This window comes from Hemitrygon akajei, unplaced genomic scaffold (genome assembly GCF_048418815.1).
Source record: "Hemitrygon akajei unplaced genomic scaffold, sHemAka1.3 Scf000077, whole genome shotgun sequence".
Taxonomy (NCBI): Eukaryota; Metazoa; Chordata; class Chondrichthyes; order Myliobatiformes; family Dasyatidae; genus Hemitrygon; species Hemitrygon akajei.
The window spans coordinates 31,267-55,664 of record NW_027331963.1 but is presented as its reverse complement, the minus strand read 5'-3'; the positions used below and the strand labels follow the sequence as shown (position 1 = coordinate 55,664).

At 45.1% G+C, this 24,398-nt stretch overlaps 1 protein-coding gene across 3 annotated transcripts in view; it reads right to left on the bottom strand.

Moving 5' to 3' along the window:
- Positions 1-20,071, bottom strand: part of LOC140722464 (NACHT, LRR and PYD domains-containing protein 3-like) — a 28,832-nt gene extending 8,761 nt beyond the window's left edge. The window contains exons 1-6 of one of the 3 annotated variants that reach the window (XM_073037202.1): positions 20,003-20,071; positions 15,303-15,470; positions 13,810-13,906; positions 10,851-11,017; positions 5,404-5,575; positions 5,231-5,296 (exon numbers count right to left, since the gene is read on the bottom strand). In XM_073037202.1, the coding sequence (XP_072893303.1) occupies positions 5,231-5,296; positions 5,404-5,575; positions 10,851-11,017; positions 13,810-13,819 (415 nt within the window). In that variant the 5' untranslated portion in view covers positions 13,820-13,906; positions 15,303-15,470; positions 20,003-20,071. Of the gene's footprint in view, positions 1-5,230; positions 5,297-5,403; positions 5,576-10,850; positions 11,018-13,809; positions 13,907-15,302; positions 15,471-16,791; positions 16,809-18,578; positions 18,649-20,002 lie in introns of those variants that run through there. The other 2 variants (XM_073037203.1, XM_073037204.1) reach the window with 2 other exon arrangements.
- Positions 20,072-24,398: the final 4,327 nt, after the last annotated feature.

The window sequence follows — 24,398 nt, the reverse complement described above, 5'->3', positions numbered from 1 at the left end:
GTGCCGATATCCAGTGTCTCTCTCCCTCTCCCTCTTCCCCTCTCTCTCTCCCTCTCCTCCCCTCTCTCTCCCCGTCGCTCTCTCTATCTCTATTTTTATCTCTATCTCTATCTCTATCCTGTGTAAACCTTTCTGGCTGCGAGAAACATCCCGCAGCTGTCTGTTCATATCACAGAGGGGGGATGTTTTCCACCAGAAACCGGTCTGGACTGCCTAAACCAGAAAATCTGGATCAACAGTTACGTGGAACAGCACTTACCCCGTGACCGACAGCTTACAATGCTGGTAATCTGATCTGTGCGAAGTCATCCTGACAACGAAACGACAATATGGAGACAGGATTCAAGCACAGCTCTCCACCAACAACACGCACAGCTTATGGCAAAGTCTGCACACCATCGCACAGTGGTGCTGCCAACATCGCTGCCTCCCTCCCAGAGGAGCCAAATCTTTTCTTACGCTCGGTTCGATATCGCCAACACTGAGCCCCCGAGGAGAGCCGACAAAGCGATCTGCACATTGGTCATCTCTGAGGCTGAAGTTCGCAGGTGTTTCCAACGAGTGGACAGTCGCAACCCTGCGGGACCGGACGGCGTCTCAGGGCGGGTACTCGGAATGTGCGCGGCACAGCTGGCTGATGTATTTACGGATATTTTAAATCTCATCCTCTCCCACTGTAGAGTGCCATCCTGCTTCAAATCATCCACCATTATCCCTGTACTTAAAACAACTAAGGCAACATGTCTGAACGTCTGGCGTCCTGTCACACTCACCTTAATAAGAAGCAAATGCTTTGAGAGGCTGGTCATGGACTACATCTGCAGCTTGCTACCACACACACTGGACCCCCCACAATTCACCTACCGCCACAACCGATCAACAGATGACACAATGTCACTGCTCTGTACACCGTCCTTAAGAAGAGGGATGCTTCTGTGAGAATGCTGTTCTTGGACGACAGTTCAGCATTCAACGCAATAATTCCCTCCAGGCTTAACAAGAAGCTCAGAGACCTCGGCTTGACCCTGCCTTGTGCAGCTGGATCCTGGATTTCCTGCTGGATCTCTGCTAAGTGGTAAAAGTGGGCTCCATCACCTCTGCCCCTCTGTCCCTCAACATAGGTACCCCTCAGGGTTGTGTCCTAAGCCCCCTCCTTTACTCTCTGTATACCCATGATTTGTGTCGCCACTCACAGCTGCAATCTGCTAATTAAATTTGCTGACAATACTATATGTATTGGCCAAATCTCAAATAATAACGAGGTAGCCTGCATAGAAGAACTCACCACCCTGACACAGTGGTGTCAAGAAAACAACTTCTCCCTCAATGTCGCAAAAACAAAGGAGCTGGTTGCAATGTCGTAAAAGCTAGAGGAATGGAGATGGGCTAACCCTGTGGACATTAATGGATCTGGGGTTGAGAGGGTGAACAGCTTTAAGTTCCTTGGTATAAACATCATTGAGGACCTCACGTGGTCTGTACACACCAACTGTGTGGTGAAAAAAAGGTACAACAGCACATCTTTCACCTCAGATGGTTGAGGAAGTTTGGTATGGCCTCCCAAGTGCTAACAATTTTCTACAGTGACACAATGGAGGGCATCCTGACTGTCTGCATCACTGCCTGGAATGGGAACTGTACTTCCCTCAGTCGCAGGATTCTGCAGAGAATGGTGTGGACAGCCCAGTACATCTGTAGATGTGAACTTCCTACTATTCAGTTAATTTCAGAGACAGGGGGTTAAAAAGTGCCCGAAGGATCATTCTGGACACAAGTCTCACCAAGCACAAACTGTTCCAGCTGCTATCATCCGGGAAAAGGTACCGCAGTTTTAAAGCCAGGACCAACAGGCTCCGCGACAGCTTCTTCCATCAGGCCATCAGACTGATTATGTCATGCTGATACAATTCTATTTCTACAAGTGTATACATAAATACAGGCTCACTGCACACGCTTTACCGTAATCGTGCTGCTGGCGCAGAAAAACAATTTTCACGAAATGTATCCATGATATTAACCCTGACCCTGAAAATTTTTATCTGGGTGTTGTCTCATTATTTTTTTAGATCTGTTATTCATCATCCTCATTCTGTCCTCGTTCATATCAATCTAAGCGCGTTCCAGTGCACATGGTGTTTTCCAGAAATTGCTAATTAAGTTCTTATTTTTCTTTGCATATTTCCAGATCCGTTTCAGAACAGGATATTATACCAAACCAATACGTCAATATGGGCACAGAGAGTGTTTACTACCTTCGTTATATTTTTATTGTTCAGCTCTGTTTGGCAGATTGTCTTGATCCTTGATGTAAATTCAAAGTTTGTTCAGCCTTGCAGTAAATTCAGATTTTCTTCAGCCTTGAAGTAAATTTTGTTGGAAGGTTTTTCTTTATCACACGATTATCTATTTTCTTTGCTTATTGATATCCTAAATATACGTTTCATATTCTGTTGCTTTGCATCCTGATGCACTGTTTGATATTCCACTGGCTATATTGCACCTTTCTATATGTTTCATGTTCTGTACTTTCCTAGTCTAAAGTTCATGCCTATATATTTGGAAATTAGTTCCATTATTTGAATTATTTGTTTCAGCTTTCCTGATGCAAGAGCAAATAATTTCAAATCATCAATGTATAGCTGTGTCAAGGTATAATTCGTATTTTTTATATTATCTACTTGTATATTGGTAGAGTGTTTGTCAAGGTCCCACATGGAAGGCCCATACAGAAAATTAAGATGCCTGAGAACTGTGGGGAATTGTCCTGGCTGCCGGGGACACAAACTGGGAGAAATTTCTGGGCTGGCGGGTGGTGAATCGGTGAAATTATTGCCATAGACGTCTGAGGAACACACTTCATTGAGTATATTTAAAATGCAAGTCGATATGTTCCTGATTAGGGAGAGTGTCAACGTTTACCGGGATAATGGGGTGGAGAAGAATTGAAGAGCAAATTCACTGAGCCGAATGGCTTAATTCTGCTCCTGGATCTTATGGTTTGAGGGAGCATCTGGAGTTTTGTATTCACTTCTGATTGTCCAGCTCTTGGAAGGATTGGAGAGGGTGTAGAACAGGTTCATCAGGATGTTGCCTGGATTCGGTGGCATGTGCTACAAGTAGAGGTTTGATAAGCTTGCTTTGTTTACAACTGGTGGTGGAATAGAGATCTGACAGAGGTGTACAAGTTTGAGAGAGAAGAGTTTGGGTCGACAGCCTGTATTTTGTTTGTTATTTTTTTACATATGACTGGTGTCTAATACCAGAGGGCATTTGGTTAAGGTGAGATGGGGTAAATTTACAGCAATTGTGGGTAGTTTTTTAACAGAGTTGTGGGTGCCTGGAATTTACTGTCTGGGTCAACATGGCTTTGTGAAGGGAAGGTCGTGCCTCACGAGGCTAATTGACTTTTTTTAAAGTGGTAGCAAAAACCAATTGATGGAGGTACGGTAGTAGATGTGGTCCACATGGACTTTAGCAAGGCATTTGACAAGGTCCCTCACGAGAGACTCATCCAGAAAGTCATGAGGCACGGGATAAGTGGAACCTTAGCTGTTTGGATAAATAATTGGCTTACAGGAAGAAAGCAGAGGGTAGTAGTGGAAGGAAAGTATTCTGCCTGGAAGTCGGTGACTAGTGGAGTGCCGCAGGGATCTGTCCTGGGACTCCTGCTATTTGTGATTTTTTATAAATGACCTGGATCTAGAGGTGGAAGGATGGGTGAGTAAATTTGTGGATGTCATAAAGATTGGAGGAGTTGTGGATGGAGCAGTAGGTTTTTGAAGGTTACAAGAGTATATAGGCAGGGTGCAGATTTGGGCAGAAAAGTGGCAGATGGGGTTCAATCCGGATAAGTGTGAGGTGATGCACTTTGGAATGACAAACCAGAAGGCTGAGTACAGGGTTAATGGTCGGTTACTTAAGAGTGTGGATGAACAGAGGGACCTTGCGGTTCAAATCCATACATCCCTTAAGGTCGCGGCACAGGTTGATAGGATAGTTGAGAACTCCTATGGGATGCTAGGTTTCATTAATAGGGGGATTGAGTTCAAGAGTAGAGAGGCCAAGTTGCAAATCTACAAATCTCTGGTGAGACCGCACTTAAAATATTGTGTTCAATTCTGGTCACCTCATTATAGGAAGGATGTGGAAGCTATGGAGAGGGTGCAGAGGAGATTTACCAGGATGTTGCTTGGTTTGGAGAATAAGTCATGTGAAGCAAGGTTAGCAGAGCGGGCACTTGATAGAGGTCTACAAAATTATGAGAGGTATATATAGGGTGGATTGCTGGAACCTGTTTCCCAGGGCACCAATAGCAAACACTAGAGGGCATATGTACAAAATTAAGGGAGGGAAGTTTAGGGGAGACATCAGGGGTAAGTTTTTTACAGAGGGTTGTGGGTGCCTGGAACGACTTGCCAGGGATGGTGGTGTTGGCTAAAACATTAAGGGTATTTAAGAATCTCTTGGACAGGCACATGGATGAAAGAAAAATAGAGGGTAACGGGGTAGTGTGGGTTTAGTACTCTTTTTAAAGGAATATACGGGTCGGCACAACATTCAGGTCCGAAGGGCCTGTACTGTACTGTAGTATTCTAGTGTCTAGAGTCCAGTTTCTAGGGTCATGTCGGAGGCTACTATGTTATAGATGCCCCTAGTTATACATGAATGTGCAGGAAATGCAAGGAAATGGTCAATAGTATAAGAAAGGATATCAACGTATTTTTTTTCTTTCCCAGATATATAAAGAGTGAAAAAAAGGGAGAGGGTCGATATCGGACTACTAGAAACTGCTGTTGTAGTTGCAGTCATGGGTGAAAAGGAAATGCCAGACAAAGTCTGTGCAAGTCACTAGCGGAATTCCAAAATGTAAAGAGCATCAGCGAACAGAATTGTGTGTAGTGCTATTACAAAGGAAAAGGAGCTTGGAAGAAGAAAAGTCTGAAGATAGAAAAGTCACCTGGACTGGGTCATACAGTGTATCAGGAGCCTGCCTAGGGTGTGTTGGGACTCCCAGAGCGTTAGGACCTGGAGTGAAGGCTTCAGCAGAACCAATAGCTGGATTAATAGAAAATAAATTGTAGAATATTCAGGCTGCAAAGAGAGATTCTTTGAATTGTTACTTGAATCCAGAGATCAGCGAATGATTAATGGCGAATTTTGATTCCCAAGTTTTGCCAAGTCACAGACTAACACTTGAGATGTGGTTTGAACTGAGCATTTCATCACTCACCTATCAGTTGAGTGGGTAACTCAGATAACCCTTGTGCGATGTTCATGTATTCCTGCGGATCAGGACCTGTTTAAATATAAAAAAAAATCCATGGAAACAGAGCTAAAATAATCAAAATAACTAAAATGCTTATCTCAACTTGCCTTTGTGTTCAGTGCGTGGTTTTAACATACCGAGTTCCTGTATTTCCCTTAGTATTCTGTCCAACTTCGGTAACTCAGTCCTCCATGTCACAAAGGATTCCCACATCGCCCTCCGGGCCCGGGAGCCTTTGCCCATCACCAAACTGAGGAAGAGTCTGGAACTCTCTGTCCGGTTTCCCTTCTCTGTCAGTTCAGTGACTTTCTACAAAAGGAAAACAATGAATTTATTATGGAGCAGACAGACAGACATGGAGAATGTGCAGGAAAATATCTGTTCATGGCCCCAGTAGCTTCAGAACAGATGCAGTCACTGGGCTGTTGCCTCATCCTCCCTGGGTTCAGTCATTAACAGAGAAACAGTAACTGAAGGAAATTCTCAATCAATAGTGTGAAAGAATAAGGATTCACTGACACCCTGCAGTAGATGCAATGTGATTAATTTCCTCGATCTGTCAATGTGCAACATTACATCAACAAGATGTGACAACAAGAACGGAAGAGAGAGGGGAGAGAGAGAGAGCAAAAACAAATGGATGGCGGGCATCACTGAATCGTGGCTGACAAAAGTTTATAGATGGGTGCTTAAATCCAAGGATAAATATTGAATCGAAAGGATACGCAGGTAGGTGGAAGTGTTGGGTCGAAGCTGCTGTCATTAAAAATGAAAAGTCCTGAGAAAGAGGTGATATCGGATTAGACGATGTGGATGTTAAGAAACTGCGTAGGCAAAATGACCCTGATGGAAACTATATACAGGCATGTTAACAGTAGCCAGGATGTGGGAGACAAATTACAACGGGGAGAGAAGAGGCATGGAAAATCAGGTCGGTGTCGAATCCCAAGTGAGGGAATTTATAGAATGCCTATGAGATGGCTTTTGAGAGAAGCCTATGGTTGAGCCCACTATAGGCAGGGCGGATCTGGATTCTGTGTTGTGTATTGCACCAGATTTGATTAGGGAGCTTCAGCTAAATAAACCCTTAAGAGGCAGTGACCATAAAATAGCTGAACTCAGCCAGCAGGTTGAAAGGGAGAAAGTAAAGTTAGAGGTATCAGTGCTACAGTAGAATAAAGGAATTACCTCGGTATGAGAGAGGAGCTGGGCAATAATAAATTCGAAAATGACACTAACAGGGACAATGGCAGAGCAGGAATGGCTGAAGTTTCTCGGAGGACAAACAATCACAATGATGAAGAATTATTCTAAAGGGAGGATGATCAACCGTGGCTGACGAGGTAGTCAAAGCAGCACAAAAGCAAAGGAGAGGGCACAGAATATTACAAAATATAGTAGAAAGCTGGAGGACTGGGATGTTTTTACAAATCAACAGAAGGCAATTCAAAAACCGTAAATAGAGAAAATATGAAATATGAAGGCAGGCGAGAGAATAATGTAAAATAGCTTACCAGAACGTCCGTCTGATATATGAAGATTGAAAGAGAGGAGAGTGGATATTGGGCGGCTTGAAAATGACAGTGGAGAGGTACTGTCAGGGGACAAGGAAATGCTGCAAGGTATTAGTCGGCATCTTGCGTCAGTCTTCACTGTAAAAACACTAGAACGTGCCAGATATTTGAGAATGTCCGGTAGCAGAAGTGAGTGTGTTTGCAATTATTGAGGAGAAGGCGCTCGGAAAGCTGAAAGTTCTAAAGATAGATGAGTCCAGATCAACTCACCGGATACTTTCTGAAGGAGGAGGCTGAAGAGATTGTGGATACATTAGTAATGATCGCTCAAGTATCACTAGATTTTGGAATGGTTCCGGAGGACTGATCATTTTAAATTATAGGCCAGTTAGTCTGATCAGCGTTTGGGAAGATGTCAGCAGTCGATTATTGAGGAAAAGGTTTTGGGGTATTCGGACGCACATGATAAGAAAAAGACCAACATCCATGAAGGGAATCTTGCCTGATAGAACTGTTGGAATTTTTTGAGAGAACAGCATGCTGGGTCGACAACGGAGAGTCAGTGCAAGTTGTTTACTTGGACTTTCCAATGACCTTTGACCAGGTGTCCCACATAGACCGATGAAAAAATGGACACATCAGTGGCAATTGGAATGTAGTTTAGTGAGGTACGTGGCCATATACTTTAGCAGAAATAATGAAGACGTAGACTATTTTTGAATCTGGGAGAAAATTCAGAAATCGGAGTTGTAAAGAGTCTCTGGAGACCTGGTGCAGGATTCCGTGCAGTTTGAGTCTGTGTTAGGAAAGGCAAATACAATGCTAGCATTCATTTCGAGAGGATCAGAATATAAGAACAAGCACTGGCCAGACCGCACTCGCATATTTTGATCTCCTGTTCAGAGAAAATATGTGATGGCGTTATGAAAAATCCAGAGAGGAATCTAAACTAACAGAACCTGTGATATTAAACCAGATTTTGATGGGAATGGTTCCTGGATGCACCTGTGTGGTTCCTGGATGCACCTGGATGCCAGAGTGTGGAAGGATGAGGGGGAATCTAATTGTAACCTGTGGAATATCGAAAGGCATTGAGAGGACGTGGAGATGATGTTTCTAAGTGGGGGAGTCTAGAACCAGACGAAACAGCCTCAGATTAGAGGGACGTCCATTTAGAGCAGAGATGAGCAGATTATTTAACCGAGGAGTAGTGAATCTGTAGAATTCATTGGCAGTGACAGCTGCGGAGACCAGGTCATTGGGTATATTTAAAAGAGGTTGGTATCTTCTTGACTAGTCTTGTCAGCAAAGCTCACTGGGAGACGGCAGGAGAATGGGGTTCAGAGGGATAGTAAATCACCCATGATGTAATGGCGGAGCAGAATCGATGGGCGTAATGGCCAATTGTGCTCTGATGCCTTATGGTCTTGTGATGTGTAAAGACAAAAAGAAAATTAAGAAATGTCAGTGCGGCTATATTATAATGGAGATGGTTACTGTCTGGCACTCATACCGTAAAATGGTAATGACTTCCTGAATGCAGGCATGGGTTTCCTGATTAACTGCGGAATTATGAATTAAACATTGAATAGTCTTCAAGCAACATACACCTATGATGGCATTAAGGTTAACTGAATATGGATGGACTTAGGACATTGCTCTGAGAAATAAGAGAGGCAGGGTTTAAGGGTAAGCACAACATTGTGGGCCGAAGGGTCTGTACTGTGCTGTACTATTCTATGTTCTATGTTCTGTGTCCCGGATTTGAATGATTGATCTCCTAGAACAGATATCAGTAGGGAATAATGGACAACAATTATGAAATAAATCAGCATAATTCCCTGATGGCCCACTGCACTGTAAAATAATCCCTCAGTTTCACTGCTACTCACTGCTTGAGGAGTTACAGTTGTGAAAGAAATTTAACCAGTAAAGCAGACGTCTCCAGATGATGAATTTATAGATCAGCATCATATTTACAGATTACATCTTGCCTTTGGATAATGCCTGTGTGATTCATTACAGACAGCGCCAATGAATCCCAACGAGAACAGAGTTACTCACGGGTGTAACACACTTGATTTTCTAATACCACTCATGGCTGAATAGGTCAGATCTAGGACAAGACAATCACTGTTTGTGAGCTCCAAGGACAGTGACCTGAAATGGTGTGACCCTGTCTCTCATTAGTCAGATATTCAGCAAGATAGCGCTTTTTTTTTGTTTGCCCCTTCCCTTTCAGGAAATCCTATTGATCTTCTTCCCTTTCAGGACAACCTGTTGATTTTTTGGGATCATGAGATATCAGCTAGGCACCAGATTTATTTTATGTTTTGTGCTTTCTTCTGCCCTTTTAGATGAAACTATTGATGTTTGTGGTCTTAAGATACCAGCTTTGTGCGTGATCTTTCACATCTAATCAATCTCAGAGTTTTTCGAGGAAGTTACCAGGAAAGTTGATGAAGGCAATGTTGTGGATATTGTCTACATGGACTTCAGCACGGTATTTCACAAGGTCCCGTATAGGAGGTTGGTCTAGAAGATTCAGTTGCTTAGCATTCAAGATAAAATAGTAAACTGGATTAGACACTAACTTTTTGGAAAGAATCCGGAGTGTCACTATAGACTGTTGCATTTCTGATTGGCTCCTCTATCTCGTGCAGTGTCAGGGGGATCGGTGCTGTGCCTGTTGTTGTTTGTCGTCTATATCAATGATCTGGATGAAATTACGGTTAACAGCATCAGCAAATTTGCTGATGACTACAACATTGGAAAGGAGCAGTTGACAAAGAGATAGATTACAAGAGCTTGCAGTGATGTCTGGACCAACCGGAGAATGGGTTTAAAAGGGGCCGATGCAATTTAATGCAGACAGGTGCAAGATGTTGCACTTTGGATGGACCAATCAGGGTAGATCTTACACAGCGACCGGTAGAACAAAGTGATTTGGGAATACAGGTACATAAGCCATTGAAAGTGGCAGCAAATGTTGATAGGCTCTGAAAGAAAGTTTCTTAGCGCATTATCCTTGTTAATTGAAAATATCGTGTACGATATGATGTTGTATAAGACGTTGGAGAGGCCTAATTTGCATATTATGTGCAGTTCTGCACACCGACCTGCAGGACAGATGGAAATAAGTTTGAAAGAGTACAGAAAAAAAACATTACAAGGATGTTACCTGGACTGGAAGACCTAAGTTATAAGAAAAGAGTGAACTGATTAGGACTTTATTCATTGGGACATGAAAGATTGAGCGGAGATTTGATAGAAGTATAGACAATTACATTGGGATATAGATAGGATAAATGCAAGCAGGCATTTTGTACTGAGGTAAAGAGGTACTACAACAAGAAGTTATCACCAAAGGGTGAAAGGTGAAAAGTTCAAAAGGTACAAAAGTGAAACCGGTTTACTCAGAGGGTGGTGAGAGTGCGAAACTAGCTAGCAGGGCAAGTAGTGCAAGTGGTTAAGAGAATTCTGAACAGATGCTTGCGTAATGAGCGTATAGAGCGCCATGGCCCGGTGCAGTTCAATGGGAATAAGTAGATTCTGTAGTCTGGCATGGAATAGATGGGCCAAAAGGCCTGTTTCTGCACTGTACTTTGCTGTGACTATGACAAGTCAGCCACACATTGTTTGGGAACTCACGGAACCAAGACAAGCTGTGGTTAGCTGGTTTCCCTCCCTCAGGTACCGCAGTGAAGCCAGTTGGCCCAATTGACAGTTTAATACTCATCCTGGATTAATGAGATGACGTGAAGCTACCCGACGGTTCAGCCAAGATTTGAAATTAGTTTCAGACTGATTGCCTTTTGGAAGTCCAGATATGCAGCCACTGCTCTTACTTCACACTGATAAATACAGCAGGTGATACAAGAAAAGGTGATGCTAAACCTGCAGTTCCCAGTGCTCCCCACCTTAACAACTGAAACCAGATCTGCGAGAGACAAGTGAGAGATCAAAGTCTCCATTCCCAAGTCGATCTCCTAAAACGTGCAGGAGATTAATGTTGATCACTATTCCCTCTGATACCAGCAGATCTGTGACAACACACGGACTGCACTCACCTCATTTTCTTGTCTACTGAAATGTCCCTCCTTTGTCAACATCCAACCCAGTCTCTCAAACTTTTCTTCAATTGCTTGTTTGAGTCTGTCCCTGTAGAACTTTGTCAGTTGGTACAGTCGATATTCCTCCCCCTGTGCCAGGAGGTCGGAGATTGTAAACTGTGGCTCTGTGAATATAAAAAGGAAAATGTTGGCTTGAACTCAGATATCCCTCGTCTCCACCGCTCTCACCCAACTCAACAAAAAAACTGTGTCTTGAACCTGCCTACAGATACAAAATTGGATTAATTCTCCATCTCCAACACCATCACAGTCCCCCTACGGCTGTGTGCACAGACCACTGCTGTTCACTCTGCTGACCCATGACTGTGCTGCAACACACAGCAAGAACGACGAGTCAGCTTACAGAGAGGAGGTGTAGCAGCTAACGGACCGGTGCAGAGCCAGCAGCCTGTCTCTGAATGTGAACAAAACAAATTTCTTGGTGTTCATCTAGCGGAGAATCTCAAGTGGTCCCTCAACATCAGCTCCATAGCAAAGAAAGCCCAGCAGCGTCTCCACTTTCTGCGAAGGCTGAGAAAAGTCCATCTCCCACCCCCCATCCTCATCACATTCTAAGGTCGTTGTATTGAGAGCATCCTGAGCAGCTGCATCATAGCCTGGTTGGGGAATTGCATCATCTCAGATCGCAAGACCCTGCAGCGTATACTGAGGTCAGCTGAGAATGGCGGGGTCTCTCTTCCCGCCATTACGGACATGTACACCACACGCTGCATCCGTAAAGCCAACAGCATTATAAAGGATCCATGCACCCCTCATACAATCTCTTCTCCCTGTTGCCATCTGGGAAAATGCACCGAAGCATTCGGGATCTCACGACCAGACTATGTAACAGTTTCTTCCCCCAAGCTATCAGACTCCTCAATACCCAGCACCTGGCCTGACACCTTGCCCTATTGTCCTGTTTATTATTTATTGTAATGCCTGCACTGTTTCGTGCACTTTATGCAGTCCTAGATTAGTGTGTAGTTTAGTGTAGTTGTTGTGTGTGTTTTTTTTTTCCTCTGTGTTGTGACCAGATTTGGAGTGGAAATGTGCTGGTTAATGTGAACCGTACATCCTGTCAGGTGACCATCCCGATAAGCCGGTGACCGGACACATTTACTCCCAGTAAAATAGCACGATAAGCACGGTAATACCAATCACAGCAGTTGAACGCACGGATGACCAGGGGATCATAGTGCACCGGTGTCCGGTGATACTGGGAAATATCACTGTGATTATCTTCCACAAGCTAAAATCTCCCTCGGTCACTAACTGTGCAGTAGTCTGTGTCACACAAAGACCAGCAACGGGATTACACATGGTCCAGTCTGCTGGATCACACATTCTCCAGTTGCTTTGTCACATGAGGGGCTGGAGACTGGACAAGGGGACTGGAGTTGCTTTCTCCAGTCCCCTTGGTCACCGACTGACCATTACCTTGAGACGCACGTCGTCCGGTCCCCTGGGTCGCAGGCTGACCATTCCTTTACGATCTATGCTGACCTACCCCTGGTTGCCATCTTCTCCCCTACCTGCTGATCATCATGTAACAACTCTGCATGTCATTGGCAAAGTCTTGGTTATAGAGCTTTGTGTGTTGTTGCACTTGCTAATCTATAGGATGGAGGTGATGAAGCTGGAAAGTGTGTAGTGAAGAATGAACACTACGGTACTGGGCTAGGGTGTTGTTTTTTTGTGTTATATGGTTGGGCTGGGACAGCTTGCCCTGGAGCTCAGGAGCTTGAAGGGAAACCTTACACACACACATAGAGTAATCAGGGGTGCAGATAGGGTAGATGGTCACAGTCTTTTTCCCCGGGTAAGGGAGTCTGAGACTCGAGGGCAGAGATTTAAAAGGGACCAAAGGGGCATTTTTCCACGTGGTGGCTGATGGGTATAAATTACATGCATCCAGAGGAGGCATCAAACACAAATAAAATTACAAAATTGAGAGCATGTGGGCAGGAAAAAGAGGAGAAGAAGTTTACTAGGGAAATTTAGGAAAACTGCAGGAAAATGGGACATTTAGATCAGCATGGATTATATGGGCCAAAGGACCCGTTTCCAGGCTGGAGCATCTTTTTTATTCCAGCTGGAATCTCAGATTTGAGCACAATCTCAATGTCTACAGGTGACACAGACATTTGGTCATTGGTTATGCCGGGTTTCCCAGCCAAGATCCCGGGAATTTAAATTCAGATAGAAGATCATATCAAGAGGGAAAAATTTAGAAACTCAGGTTCACCATTTCTCCACAGCCCAGACATTCACAGGGATGTTAAAACTCCGAAGCAGATCACAAGTGTATCTACAATGAGCTGCCTCCTGATCCTCAGCCATTCTCAGCACCGGCAATGATCTCCGCTCCGCTACAGAAAACAGATTTCAGTGACACCCCCCTCCTTTGTGTAGCAGGCAAGAAAAACCAGGGGGAGTTGGTAGCTTTCCTTCCAAAACCAGAAATGCCGTGTTATCATAGAATCTCGGAAATCCCGGAAATGCTCCTATCATCTGCTTCTGAATTTTATTAACGAAAGTTGAAGATGTCTTACACCTCAGGGTCTGACTGGAGGTGAAATGGACCCTGACCCTGAACATTTACATAAACCACAAGATCGCTGTCACATTCCTGTCTGTGTTTCACTCGCGACCACCTGATTCAGGAGCCCCTGCTCCTTTCACTCAGCTGAAGCTTTGTATGATGAGCGGAGTGATTCGACCATTACTGGTGTCAGGTCCCTGCGCTGGAACTGTTGGGTTGATCAATTACTCAAGACCGCTTTACCAGTGGGATAAATGACACTGCTGGATGAAACTTTTCTATGCACTGTTAAAACCTGTGTCAGTTTTTTTCATCTGAACTATTGCGTACAAACGCGACAAAAGTTTAATTCAAAGATCCCTGTGATCATACCTTTGTCCATTCTGATTCTGACTGGCGATTGTTGATTGTCGTCGTCTTGTTTACACTTTGGTCGCTCTGCAGGACAGCTCCACCTGCTGGTGAGGCTCTAAATTTCACAACAAGCAGACAGTGAGTTAGAGAGTACGACTACTTTGCAAATATGACAGTATTTCCATCCCCTGTAGCATTTGGCATGGGGACCAAACATTCCCTGTTAGTAACCACTTCCACACCATATCTGTCCACTGATACCTGGGGCATCTACTGACAGAGTCACAGAGCAATAAAATCCAAATTCAGAGCGTTCAGCCCAACGAGACAATGCCAACCACAGTGCTCACTGAGATGGTCACAATTTCCTGTGATGGGGCCATCTCCCTTCTGGCCTCTTCACTCCATCTACACACCCCAACTGCTTTTTGAATTATGCAACTGCACCTGCCTCATCAACTTCCTCTGGCTGTTTCCTCCACATGATCCCCAACATCTGCATGAATCCGCTGCTGATCAGATTGGGTTTGCAATCTCTTTACCAGCCCCTGTCCATTTAGATCCCCTAGATGCTACGATAATCTTCTCTGTGAACAGCAACTACTAATGTTGTGCATTCTGCGAAATTACCTGCCAAGTAATCCTTGTGCAACCGCATCCAAATCATTGCTATAAAATAACGAATATCAAAGGTCCCAATTTGTAGCCTCACGGCACACCGTTAATTACTCGCCTCCATTGCGAGGAGAAACCTTCAACCAGCACTCTTTGCTTGCTACCTTGAAGCTAATGTTGAATACATCCAATTTGCTCTCTCCGGACAGCATGGGACCTGATCACCGAGACCAAGCTGCCTTGTGACACCTTGTCAAAGGCTTTGCTGAAGTCCCATGCACAGCATCCATGGGAAAATAACTTTGAATTTCCATCTCTGCTAATGTCACGTTCACAGGTTCTGACAATGTAATTAGCAGAAAAGTACTTGATGAGGTCGAGGTATGTCAATGTAAATTATGGGTTGCCATGTGCTAGTGAGGACTGAATAAAATGCAGAGGTGGGATATTTTGCTTTATAAATGGTCTGTTCTCAGCAGAGGCCTACGCGACGATATATTCGAGGGTAAGTATATCACTGCAGATTGCAATAGCCAATGGGATCAAGGGCATGTTGCTGCAGTTCATGGTAATTCCACATTTCTACAATCACTACAACACGACACACTTGGGGCTTCTTATAAAGGGAGGAAATTGTCAACGCATTTTGAGATGATTATAACGTAACAAGGAAACATCAGAACTAACCAAAAGCTTCTTCAGATGATGCAGGACCTTCAAATGAGCAAAGACTGAGAGAATGTGAGTGACTGTAAAGAGCTGGGCTTCTGAAAGCACATTACCAGACCTGGAGTGATTGCAACTGGGACTGACAGAGGCATTACTCCTATTTCGTACCTTCCTTTGTAAAGATATGTAATGTTTACAGGACCAGTGTTCGAGTGAATGAGACTCACCAAACTTACTCCTGACTGAATCAATGAAAACTCTGAGTCAGAGGGTTCTCTTCAGTTGGTACTCTCGGTCCTCGGGCTGGTTCACTTGTCGCTGTTCCCTCGTTCTCAGTCGTGGCTTCTTTCCAGCTGTGGGCTTTTCTTCCAATAAATCTCTCACCGCAGGTCTAACTTTAACCAGGGAGATAATGAAGCACATTAACAATACAAAGGAGAAAAAATATTTCTGCTCAATTTTTTCAAAAGCGAATCTCACTGAAATTTAAACGCTGAAGACAAATAAAAGAATCTCATGGAACAAATCTGTAATTGTCCCTCATACGTCACAAATCCTGATACGGGATACAAAGGACTCATCATTCAGTCATGATGATATCTAAGCAGAATGAAGTGATTCAGTCCATCGAGTCTCCTCCATCATTCAATCATGGTTGATTTTTTTTTCGCCCCAATGCCATATTCTTGCGTCCTCTTATAAAGTGCTAGAAACTCCGTTCGTGGGAGCGTTTTGGTTATGCAGACGCGCAGTTTAGAGGGAACAGTGACGGGTCTCTCTCTCCAGATTATCCCCACCTTATAACAGTGTTTTGTCCACTGCCTTGTCAGCGACAGGCTGTTGTTACAAACATGCAAATCATCAATAATCAGGCCCAGATCTCATCCGTGTTCATATTCGAGATGGGTGAGGGTTTGCCTAAATGGGAAATGCACTAAATGGCCTCTTTGTTCGGTACAACTCTATACCAGCTCATTAATACGAATCTGTTAATCATCTGCCTGCAGCTCAAAGCACAAACACATGCAGATATGATCAACGGGTTCAGTTGTTATTCAGGCCAAACATCTGAAGAGGAAATAAATGTGATGTAAGTGACGTTGACCGTGGAGTGATGGCTGGTGCCAGACCGGGTGGTCTGAGTGTTACGGAAACTGATCAGCAGCTTTGATTTTCACGTATAAATCTGTCGGTTTACTGAGAATGGTCCGGAATCAAACCAAAGGAAAATCCAGTGAACAGCGTTTCTTAAGGCCGCGTTAATGAGAGAGCTCAGTGAGATTGGCCAGACTGATTAAATCCGACAGGAAAGCGGCAGGAACTCAAAGAACCATGCACTCTAACAGCGGAGTGCAAGAGAGAGTCACTGAGCACCTAACATAGAATGTGGACGGAGTACAGCCGCAGTGAACCCCGAGCATTCACTCCGTGTCACATCATTAGGTACAGGGGTACATAAAAACGTGCCCCTGAGTGTAGACTTCCATACTTTTATCAACTGCCAGTGAGATTTATTACAGGAATTATTATCCTAAATATCACTGCCAGATATATAAAGTATTTGTTTAAAAATACACAAACAGAATAAAACACACATATTCGTCAATCCACGCAACCCTAAGGACAATATTGAACTGATAGAAACAATAGCACTACTAGGGTGACCAGTGGGCGTAATAAAGCACCATAACATTTCCCCTATGACCCTGTCCTTACCTGGTGCTGGACTCCTGATTCTGTTTCCAGCGAATCCGAACATCTGAATTTTATGGCCCTAACAGTAAGTGAACACACCCTGAGCAATGTTCAGTTGATAACACGCTCATAAACCTGAACTTCAGTCTATTCAGGATGTAACGCCACACCCTGTTCCACAACGCTTGTGTTAAACCACATAATAGCTTAATTTGCATGAACAAGTCACTCTTACAAGCGGTCTGAACCAGAATTGATACTGCAGTGCAAGCGGTGCAGTAATTTCCTCTCTCCAGAATACTTGATCTGCTCTGGAGAGGAATCGCAACCCGCATCCTGGTCCGGTTGGGTTGGCATCGTCACTTCAATTTATTGTACCAGTTAGGGCCAGTTTATTGTCAGATTATAAACTCCAGCGACAGCTCAGGGCAAAGATCGCTGTGGGTTTATTGCACAGAGACAGCAGAAGGAAGGGCGCTCTCAATACTGATTGAATATTACGTATTTGGAATAATGTTCTCTTTTGAACAGGAGGCATTCCTTTTCTCCAGATTTTACTGTGACCCCTCTGCCTGGAGTAGACTTCAAGGTCACCCCGTTTATAACGAGCCATCTTTAACAGTAGTCCGCAGTTGGACCATTGCAGTAATCGGCCGACTGGAGAGCAACTGTCCCGAGATAACCATCTCCCAGAGATAACCACCGGTCAAAGTCAACAGCGAGATAAGGACGCCCTTCTCCTTCAGCTTATTGCTCATTGACGGGAAACAAGTTGCCACATCAGAGAAGCAATCATATGAAATTATGATCATATCCCGATGGCAAATTTGCCTGGCAACCCATTTACTTCACACATGCATCCAACATCATCGCATTTATTTTACAAGAACTTGTATCGTTCCTCGTCAGAGAACGATGGGTAAAAACATTAATTTCACTGCGTTTCTTCTCTGTCAGAGTGTGCTGCTGGTATGTTGAATTAGTAACAGGACATTCGCCCCCTCAGTCCTGTTCCGTCATTCTCTATGATCACAGCAGGACTGTGATCTCAGTGACCCGTCCCTGCCACCGCCTAGACCAATTCACTCCCTTGCCTGTCACAAATCTCTCCGCTGCGGAATTAAACTCACTGAAAATAATCCCTGCTTCTCGTTTCCTTTGAGGAAGAGAATTCCAAACACACACAAGTTCCACCACATAGAGTGTGGAATTAGTAACAGGACATTCACCCCCTCAGTCCTGTTCCGCCATTCTCTATGATCACAGCTGGACTGAGATCTCAGTGACACGTCCCTGCGACCGCCTGCAACACTTCACTCCCTTGCCTGTCCAGAATCTGTGTCCTGCGGAATTTAAAACATTGAAAAAACAAAACCCTGCTTCTCATTTCCTTTGAAAACAGTTCCACCTCATAACAATACCTTAACCAACTTCACCTGTTACAGCTTCCCCTGGAACAGCAACTGATAGTATTGATGCGGTAGAAAAACTAGAAATACTTGCCGTGACAAGTGGGCTTATTGAAACACCACAACACAGCCCCGTACAGTCCCTGTTTTTACCTGGTGCTGGACTCCTGAGTCTGGTTTCAGCGAATCCGAGTATCTGAATTTTATGTCCCTACCAGTAAGGGAACACACCCTGAGCAATGTTCAGTTGATAACACGCTCATAAACCTGAGCTTCAGTCTATTCAGCATGTAACGCCACATCTTGTTCCACAACGCTTGTCGTGAAAAACGCAAAAACTCGTTTCTAACATGTGGTTCGAGCCAAGAGTACGACTTCACTGCCCGATGCAATGATTACCTTTCTCTCGAAAATTTGATCTGCTCCAGGGAGGGAGCACAACCCGTATCCTGGTTCGGTTCTGTTGGTGTCTTCCCTTTGATTTATTGTTCGCCTTGGGACCAGTTTATTGTCGGGTTATAAACTCCAGGTACAGCTCAGGACAAAGATCGCTGTGGGTTTATTGCACAGAGAGAGCAGAAGGAAGGGCGATTGTAAAATATTATGCATTTGGAGTCACTTATATATATATTTTTTCCTTTTGAACACTGGGCATTCCCTAAGTCTGCCCCGGCTGCCTGAAGCTGACTTGATGGTCAGCCTGTTCAGAAAGAACCATTTTTAACAGAAGTCCGCAGTTGGTCCATTACAGTAATGGGCCGATTGTGGAGCAACTGTGCCGAGATAACCATCTCCCAGAGATAACAACCGGTCAAAGTCGACAGCGAGATATGAACGCCCTTCCCCTTCAGATTATTGCTCGCTTACTGGAAACAAGTTACCATGGCAAATTAGAATCATATGAAATCATGACCCTATCCCGCCGTCCAATTTGGCAGGAATTGCACTTATTTTACAAAAACATCTACCGTTCCTCGTCTGAGATCGAAGGAAAAACATCAAATGTTAAATAAACCGGGTCTCTTATTTGTCAGAGTGTGCTACTGGACTATTGAAGTAGTAACAGGACATTCGCCCCGTCAGTCCTGTTCCGCCATTCTCTATGATCACAGCTGGACCGTGATCTCAGTGACACATCCCTGCGACCGGCTGCAGCACTTCACTCCGTTGCCTGTCGAGGATCTGTGCGCTGCCGAATTAACCACATTGAAAGAAAACTCTTCTTCTCTTTCCCTTTGAGGAAAAGAGACACTAGTTCCACCTCAGTGGAAAAAAAAAAAACTGTTTCCCCTTACAGCAGCAAACATGTTCCCCACATTCCTGTTCGGAATCCAGGTGATGTTCGATGTCTCCAGCATAAACTTAATTCATTTATGTAACCACCAGCGGATAAAATCTCCTCACCTTCATCTAAATGACCTCGCATACAATCAACTCCCCGTCTTTATCGAGTTCCAGCGAACACAGAGTAGAGGTCAGCATTGAAGCCGACGGGGAACAGCAGCAGATGCTCCCGGACATGCACTCAGTGGTCACATTATTAGGTACAGGAGATACACAGTAAAGCGCCCACTGAGTGTAGAATTTGCTATTTTTGTCTACGGCCAGTAAGAATTATCACATTATTTCTTAATATAAATATCACGGTCAGATCTACCTCGTCTTCCCTGAAAAAACACATACAGAATAATCGAGCGCGCAGATCCGTAAAGCCGCGCGATTTCAATGGTAATATTGATATGGTATAAATATTAGAAATACTGCCGTTAGAAGTAGGCTTATTAAAACACCATAACATTGCCGAATACAGTCCATGTTCCTACCTGATGCAGGACTCCGGGGTCTGGTTTCAGTGAATCCGAGTATCTGAATTTTATGTCCCTAACAGTAAGTGAACACACCCTGAGCAATGTTCAGTTGATAACACGCTCATAAACCAGAATTTCAGTCTATTCAGCATGTAACGCCACAGCTTGTTCCACAACGCTTGGGTTAAACCACACAAAGACTCACCTTGCTTCAATGAGTCTTTCTAACTTGTGGTCCGAACTAGAATCAATACTTCAGTCCGCGACATTTTACCACCTCCAGAGAGGATTCATAACCCACATCCTGGTTCCGTTCGGTTGGTGCCGTCGCTTTGAGTTATTGTTCACCTTGGGACCAGTTTATTGTCAGATTATAAACTCCAGCGACAGCTCAGGGCAAAGATCGCTGTGGGTTTATTGCACAGAGACGGCAGAAGCAAGGGCGCTCTCAACTCTGATGAAATATTATGCATTTGGAATAATGTTCTCTTTTGATCAGCGGACATTCCCTTTCTCCAGATTTAACTGTGCCCCCGTAGCCTGGACCTGCACTGATTTAAGTTGGCCCATTTAAAAGCCATCTTTAACAGTTGCTCGCAGTTGTTACCTTTGGGTAATGGGCAATTGGGGAGAGGTTGTGTCGAGATTACCATCTGCCAGAGATAATAACCGGTCAAAGTCGACAGCAAGATAAGGATGCCCTTCTCCTTCAGTTTATTGTTCACTCACTGGAAACAAATTGCAGGATCACAGCGCCATCATATGAAATTTACACCATTTCCTGCTGGTGAATTTGCCTGATATCGCATTTACTTTACACATACAGCAACCGTTTTTCATCAGTGAGTGATGGAAACACTCGAAACATTAAATTCACGGTGTCTCTTATTTGTCGGAGGTGGTTGCTGGCATATTGAATTAGTAGCAGGATATTCGGCTATTTTTATTTGAAGAAAGAACAAGCAGGATAGAGAGAGGTGAATACGTTGATGTTGGGTACTTGGATTTTCGAAAGGCCTGTGGCAAGGTGCCACACTTGAGGCTGTTTAACAAGCTAGGAGCCCATGGTATTACAGGAAAGATTCCAGCATTGATAAATCAGTGCCTGATTGGAAGGAGGTCTTATGGAAATGCAGCTTCCCTGGAGGGGAAGGAAAGAGGTGGTAGAGCCAGTGGGAAGACATGGTTTCTCAGGGCTGGAGGGGGAGGAAAGAGGTGGAAGAGCCAGTGGGAAGACATGGTTTGTCAGGGCTGGAGGTGAAGGGAAGAGGTGGAAGAGCCAGTGGGAAGACATGGTTTGTCAGGGCTGGAGGGGGAGGAAAGAGGTGGAAGAGCCAGTAGGAAGACATGGTTTGTCAGGGCTGGAGGGGGAGAAAAGAGGTGGAAGAGCCAGTGGGAAGACATGGTTTCTCAGGGCTGGAGGGGAAGGAAAGAGGTGGAAGAGCCACTGGGAAGACATGGTTTGTCAGGGCTGGAGGTGGAGGAAAGAGGTGGAAGAGCCAGTGGGAAGACATGGTTTGTCAGGGCAGGAGGTGGAGGAAAGAGGTGGAAGAGCCAGTGGGAAGACATGGTTTGTCAGGGCTGGAGATGGAGGAAAGAGGTGGAAGAGCCAGTGGGAAGACACGGTTTGTCAGGGCTGGAGGGGGAGGAAAGAGGTGGAAGAGCCAGTGGGAAGACATGGTTTGTCAGGGCTGGAGGTGGAGGAAAGAGGTGGAAGAGCCAGTGGGAAGACATGGTTTGTCAGGGCTGGAGGTGGAGGAAAGAGGTGGAAGAGCCAGTGGGAAGACATGGTTTGTCAGGGCTGGAGGGGGAGGAAAGAGGCGGAAGAGCCAGTGGGAAGACATGGTTTGTCAGGGCTGGAGGTGAAGGAAAGAGGTGGAAGAGCCAGTGGGAAGACATGGTTTGTCAGGGCTCGAGGTGGAGGAAAGAGGTGGAAGAGCCAGTGGGAAGACATGGTTTGTCAGGGCTGGAGGGGGAGGAAAGAGGTGGAAGAGCCAGTAGGAAGACATGGTTTGTCAGGGCTGGAGGGGGAGGAAAGAGGTGGAAGAGCCAGTGGGAAGACATGGTTTCTCAGGGCTGGAGGGGAAGGAAAGAGGTGGAAGAGCCACTGGGAAGACATGGTTTGTCAGGGCTGGAGGTGGAGGAAAGAGGTGGAAGAGCCAGTGGGAAGACATGGTTTGTCAGGGCTGGAGGGGGAGGAAAGAGGTGGAAGAGCCAGTGGGAAGACATGGTTTGTCAGGGCTGGAGGGGGAGGAAAGAGGTGGAAGAGTCAGTGGGAAGACATGGTTTGTCAGGGCTGGAGGTGGAGGAAAGAGGTGGAAGAGCCAGTGGGAAGACATGGTTTGTCAGGGCTGGAGGTGGAGGAAAGAGGTGGAAGAGCCAGTGGGAAGACACGGTTTGTCAGGGCAGGAGGGGGAGGAAAGTGGTGGAAGAGCCAGTGGGAAGACACGGTTTGTCAGGGCTGGAGGAGGAGGAAATTGGTGGAAGAGCCAGTGGGAAGACACAGTTTGTCAGGGCAGGAGGGGGAGGAAAGAGGTGGAAGAGCCAGTGGAAAGACATGGTTTGTCAGGGCTGGAGGTGGAGGAAAGAGGTGGAAGAGACAGTGGGAAGACACGGTTTGTCAGGGCTGGAGGGGGAGGAAAGAGGTGGATGAGCCAGTGGGAAGACATGGTTTGTCAGGGCTGGAGGTGGAGGAAAGAGGTGGAAGATCCAGTGGGAAGACACGGTTTGTCAGGGCAGGAGGGGGAGGAAAGAGGTGGAAGAGCCAGTGGGAAGACACGGTTTGTCAGGGCTGGAGGGGGAGGAAAGAGGTGGAAGAGCCAGTGGGAAGACATGGTTTGTCAGCTCTGAGAACGTGTTGAATGGACCATAACCTTCAGACTGAATCAGAAAAGCATTCTGAGGGAATTGGAAATGTCAGAAGCAGGGGAGATGTGATCACATGTGTTGGGGGCAGGAGTTGTGTCTCCATCAGACTCTCAGTGAGATGGTTCAAGTTACAATGTGCAGGGAAATGTGCAGATAAAAGCATAATGTTTGGGGCCGGTTTAAATCACTGATTCTGACACAATGAGAGGGTTAGTTTTGCTGTAAGGAAGCAGCATTAATGGAAGAAGACTAAGGAAGTTCATCAATTGCCAGTTGTTTAGCTGAAGTGTCCAATCTGTATGTTACCTTGACAGAAACAGATATTCGCAGTGGTAACAAAGGGGTTCAGTCTGGTTTATTTCAAATTGGAGAGGGATGTGGAGTTTTTAAATCAATGTCTTGTGGTGCCACCATCCTTAATTTAGCGTGTCCGAAGTGGTGGATCACACAGCACGGGAACAGGCCTTTGGCAGGCCTTACCTGTTCTGACCATCCACTCACTGTCTACATTGGTCCCATTTATCAGCACTTGGTTCATATTCGACTGTATCTCGGCAGTTTCAATGTTCATCAGGATTATTCCCTGGATCACGTCTTGAATGACGGATCAATGTGAGGTACCAGCCAGTTCTCCCGGAGTTTGCTTGTGGCTAGGCTGGTCACAAGTGTATTGGTCAAGGCCCCAGCAATCTCTTCACTTGCCTCTCTCTGTAACGTGTGGTATATCCCATCAGGGCCTGGAGACTTATACGCCTTAATGCACTCTAAGAGACCCAACACTGTCTCCTGCCTTACTTCAAAATGCCTGTGTATACTTGTACTCTCCGCACTGGTCTCCCTATCCTCCTTGTCTTTCTCCTTGGTAACTACTGATGTAAGTTACTCATTAAGGACCTCACACACATTCTCGAGGGCTCTGTTTGATTCGACCTTCCTGAGCTTTACATACTTTTCCTTTTCCTGCTTGACTAAATTAATCACTTCTCACGATATTTAAGGTTCTCTGACGCTGCCAAACTCGTCATTTTGTCATACTGGAATATACACGTCCTATACACGTGCAGATGGACTTTAAACACCCTCCACATCTCAGATGTGGACGCCAGTTTTACGAAGGTTGAACAGCTCTGATGGGCAGAAGGGTACAGATTTGCCCATGTCCCCCCCCCCCCCCCTTTGGAGAATCACAAACCGTTACTGTTGCTATGCTGCTAATGAGAGAGAGAGAGATGTAAGAGAAAACATGCTGGAATTGGAACATCTGCTACAGATAAGAGAGAGATAAAGCAGGGGAGTGAGACTTGTTGATCCACCATATTATGACTTATGAAAGACTTATGACTTCTGAGAGGGTTGTTCACCTTGTACCATTCTGTTCATTAAAATTCCTCAGTGGACAGCTGGAGTGGGCTGGTTTGATGGACACAGCCATTCAAAATTGATGAACAACTGAAACCCCGTGAGTAGGGATAATAGTGAGGTCTGGGGAAACACCCTTTCAGACACACCAGGAGGCACACTATTGAGCACTGCTTGAGTGTTG